Here is a 4037-nt window from a genome sequence, read left to right on the forward strand (position 1 = left end):
CACGGCGGTTGGAGCCAAGAATATCACATTTGGACTCATCAGACCAAAGGACAGATTTCTACCAGTCTAATGTCAATTGCTCGTGTTTCTTGGCCCAAGCAAGTCTCTTCTTCTTATCGGTGTCCTTTATTAGTGGTTTCTTTACAGTAATTTGACCATGAAGACCTGATTCACCCAGTCTCCTCTGAACAGTTGATGTTGAGATGTGTCTGTTACTTGAATTCTGTGAAGCATTTATTTAGGCTGCAATTTCTCGTAACTCTGGGTCTTCCTTTCTTGTCGTTGACCTCATGAGAGCCAGTTTCATCGTAGCGCTTGATGGGTTTTGCGACGGCACTTGAAGAAACTTTCGATGTTCTTGACATTTTCCAGATTAACTGACCTTCATGTCATAAAGTAATGATGGACTGTCGTTTCTCTGCGCTTATTTGAGCTGTTCTTGCCATAATATGGACTTGGTCTTTTACCAAATAGGGCTATTAACAAGGCACACCTGTTAATTGACATGCATTCCAGGTGACTACCTCATGAAGCTGGTTGAGAGAATGCCAAGAGTATGCAAAGCTGTCAAGGCAAAGGATGGCTAATTTGAACAACCTCAAATATAATATACTTTTTTTTCTTTGGTTACTACCAGAATCCATGTGTTATTTCATAGTTTTGATGTCTTCACTATTATTCTACAATGTAGAAAAATAAAGAAAAACCCTTGAATGAGTAGGTGTGTCCAAACTTTTGACTGGTACTGTATGTTAAGAACAGAACACTGAGTACTGAAACCTGACCTGAAGTTCCCATGTAATGTTCCCAACATCTCCACAGACCGTACCTTGGCCCCACAACCACTAATACTGACCCTCCTCTCTCTCTCTCTCTCTCGCCCTCTCTCTCTGCATACCTAACCCAAAGAGTGTTTTGCTAAATGCCTAAAAATGTAAATATATTTCCAGGGCTCCAGCGAAGGAGGCGGCAGAGGAGGAGTATGACTCTGGTATTGAAGAGGAGAACTGGCCCAGACAGATGGACGCAGCAACTAACAACTGATCTGATCCACCTTGACCTTTTACTGACACTCATTTTCAAGAACCGCTACATTCTCTACACACAGTGCAATCTAGAATCATTAGAACACCTTCTAGAATCTTTTTGGAAGCCAGTTGTGGGTTCCTTAAATTCCAGCCCCTGAGACCCTGTGGAGCCCACTACTGAAACTACAGCTTGATCAAACTGTTTCTAGACCTTTCTCTCTCTGTGTTTGCATAAGGAACAACTAAGATGTGAGTTCTGTAAATACCTGTTGATCGTGTGAATCAAATGGTAGTTGTTTAGTTATGAATGAAGGGCCACTAACAATGTGGACCTTTTTTTTAAATTTTTATATAGTATATATATTTCCCATCTTTGGGGATTGCCTTTAATCTATCTTAAGAGAATGCAATTTGTATTCTAAATGATTTTAAATAGGTGATTGTGTGCTTTCCTGTTGTGATGATGGCAGGTTGACGTGGCAAAGGAAACACATAACATGAATGGGATCAGCCAGGGAAACAATATAACATGAATGGGATCAGCCAGGGAAACATATAACATGAATGGGATCAGCCAGGGAAACAATATAACATGAATGGGATCAGTCAGGGAAACATATAACATGAATGGGATCAGCCAGGGAAACACATAACATGAATGGGATCAGTCAGGGAAACATATAACATGAATGGGATCAGCCAGGGAAACAATATAACATGAATGGGATCAGCCAGGGAAACATATAACATGAATGGGATCAGCCAGGGAAACATATAACATGAATGGGATCAGCCAGGGAAACATATAACATGAATGGGATCAGCCAGGGAAACACATAACATGAATGGGATCAGCCAGGGAAACAATATAACATGAATGGGATCAGCCAGGGAAACAATATAACATGAATGGGATCAGCCAGGGAAACAATATAACATGAATGGGATCAGCCAGGGAAACAATATAACATGAATGGGATCAGCCAGGAAACAATATAACATGAATGGGATCAGCCAGGGAAACAATATAACATGAATGGGATCAGCCAGGGAAACAATATAACATGAATGGGATCAGCAGGGAAACAATATAACATGAATGGGATCAGCCAGGGAAACATATAACATGAATGGGATCAGCCAGGGAAACATATAACATGAATGGGATCAGCCAGGGAAACAATATAACATGAATGGGATCAGCCAGGGAAACATATAACATGAATGGGACCAGCCAGGGAAACAATATAACATGAATGGGATCAGGGGAAACAATATAACATGAATGGGATCAGCCAGGGAAACAATATAACATGAATGGGATCAGCCAGGGAAACAATATAACATGAATGGGATCAGCAATATAACAGGGGATCAGCCAAACAATATAACATGAATGGGATCAGCCAGGGAAACATAACATGAATGGGATCAGCCAGGGAAACAAAATAACATGAATGGGATCAGCCAGGGAAACATATAACATGAATGGGATCAGCCAGGGAAACAATATAACATGAATGGGACATTATATTGTAGACTTGAGCGGGGGCGTCACTTTGTTGAACTTATTTTATTGATTATATCGTGTCAGGGAAGCTTAATCAAGTCCAGTAGTATTTGAACCCAGCTCTGGTCACCAGAGCATAATATTCCATGATGAGCACATCATGATTGTTTTTCTATGGCGTTAAATTACAGCAACAACAAAAACAACATTCTGGCACTAATTTAACTCCACATCTCCTCGTATCCACCATGGGTACTAACAGTGGGTGTGTTCATAATGAACACAGCTGAGCTGGAGATGTTGAAACATTAAACATCAGGGCTGCTGAGTTAATGTTAGTGATCGTGTGTTACAGGAACACGCCTGTAAAGTGATTAGGAAAACACATATCAGCGTACTACACGCTACCACACTCTTACACGCTACTACACGCTACCACACTCTACTACATGCTACTACACGCTACCACACTCTACTACATGCTACCACACTACTACACGCTACTACACTCTACTACACGCTACCACACTCTACTACACTCTACTACACTCTACTACACGCTACACCAGCACACTGAACAGTACGGGTCCAAAATGGTACCCTATTCAACTAGGGCCTCTGGTCTAAAGTAGTGCACTGTATAGGGAATAGGGTTCTATAGGCCTCTGGTCTAAAGTAGTGCACTATATAGGGAATAGGGTTCAGTCAACGGCTTCCAGTCAACACTTTTCTCAAAGGTAAATGAAAACGCCCCAAAGTTGTGATTGGTTAAAATATCTTAAATAAAATGTATACCTCTATTACTGTCAATGTAGATTGTTTCAAAGCTTCTCTGTGCTATTTTATTCAAACTCCACTTGCAATGTCATGTGACACCACTGAGGTGCACCATGACTACCATGCCATGTGGCACCATGACTACCAGGCCATGTGACACCACTGAGGGGCACCATGACTACCATGCCATGTGGCACCATGACTACCATATCATGTGACACCACTGAGGTGCACCATGACTACCATGCCATGTGACACCACTGATGGGCACCATGACTACCATGCCATGTGGCACCATGACTACCATGCCATGTGGCACCATGACTACCAGGCCATGTGACACCAATGAGGGGCGAACTGGAGAACTGGCCGAGAAGGCAGCAATAAATGTTTTTTTTATTTTATATCACCTTTATTTAACCAGGTAGGCTAGTTGAGAACACCTTTATTTAACCAGGTAGGCCAGTTGAGAACACCTTTATTTAACCAGGTAGGCCAGTTGAGAACACCTTTATTTAACCAGGTAGTCTAGTTGAGAACACCTTTATTTAACCAGGTAGGCTAGTTGAGAACACCTTTATTTAACCAGGTAGGCTAGTTGAGAACACCTTTATTTAACCAGGTAGGCTAGTTGAGAACACCTTTATTTAACCAGGTAGGCTAGTTGAGAACACCTTTATTTAACCAGGTAGGCTAGTTGAGAACACCTTTATTTAACCAGG

At 41.6% G+C, this 4037-nt stretch overlaps 1 protein-coding gene across 3 annotated transcripts in view; it reads left to right on the forward strand.

Moving 5' to 3' along the window:
• Nucleotides 1-2242, forward strand: part of LOC112218945 (ATP-dependent Clp protease ATP-binding subunit clpX-like, mitochondrial) — a 26033-nt gene extending 23791 nt beyond the window's left edge. For all 3 annotated transcript variants that reach the window (XM_042301942.1, XM_042301944.1, XM_042301943.1), the window contains one exon: nt 951-2242. In XM_042301942.1, coding sequence (XP_042157876.1) covers nt 951-1044 — 94 coding nt within the window. In that variant the 3' untranslated portion in view covers nt 1045-2242. The remainder of the gene's footprint in view (nt 1-950) is intronic.
• Nucleotides 2243-4037: the final 1795 nt, after the last annotated feature.

This window comes from Oncorhynchus tshawytscha, linkage group LG19, assembly GCF_018296145.1.
Source record: "Oncorhynchus tshawytscha isolate Ot180627B linkage group LG19, Otsh_v2.0, whole genome shotgun sequence".
NCBI classification, from domain to species: domain Eukaryota; kingdom Metazoa; phylum Chordata; class Actinopteri; order Salmoniformes; family Salmonidae; genus Oncorhynchus; species Oncorhynchus tshawytscha.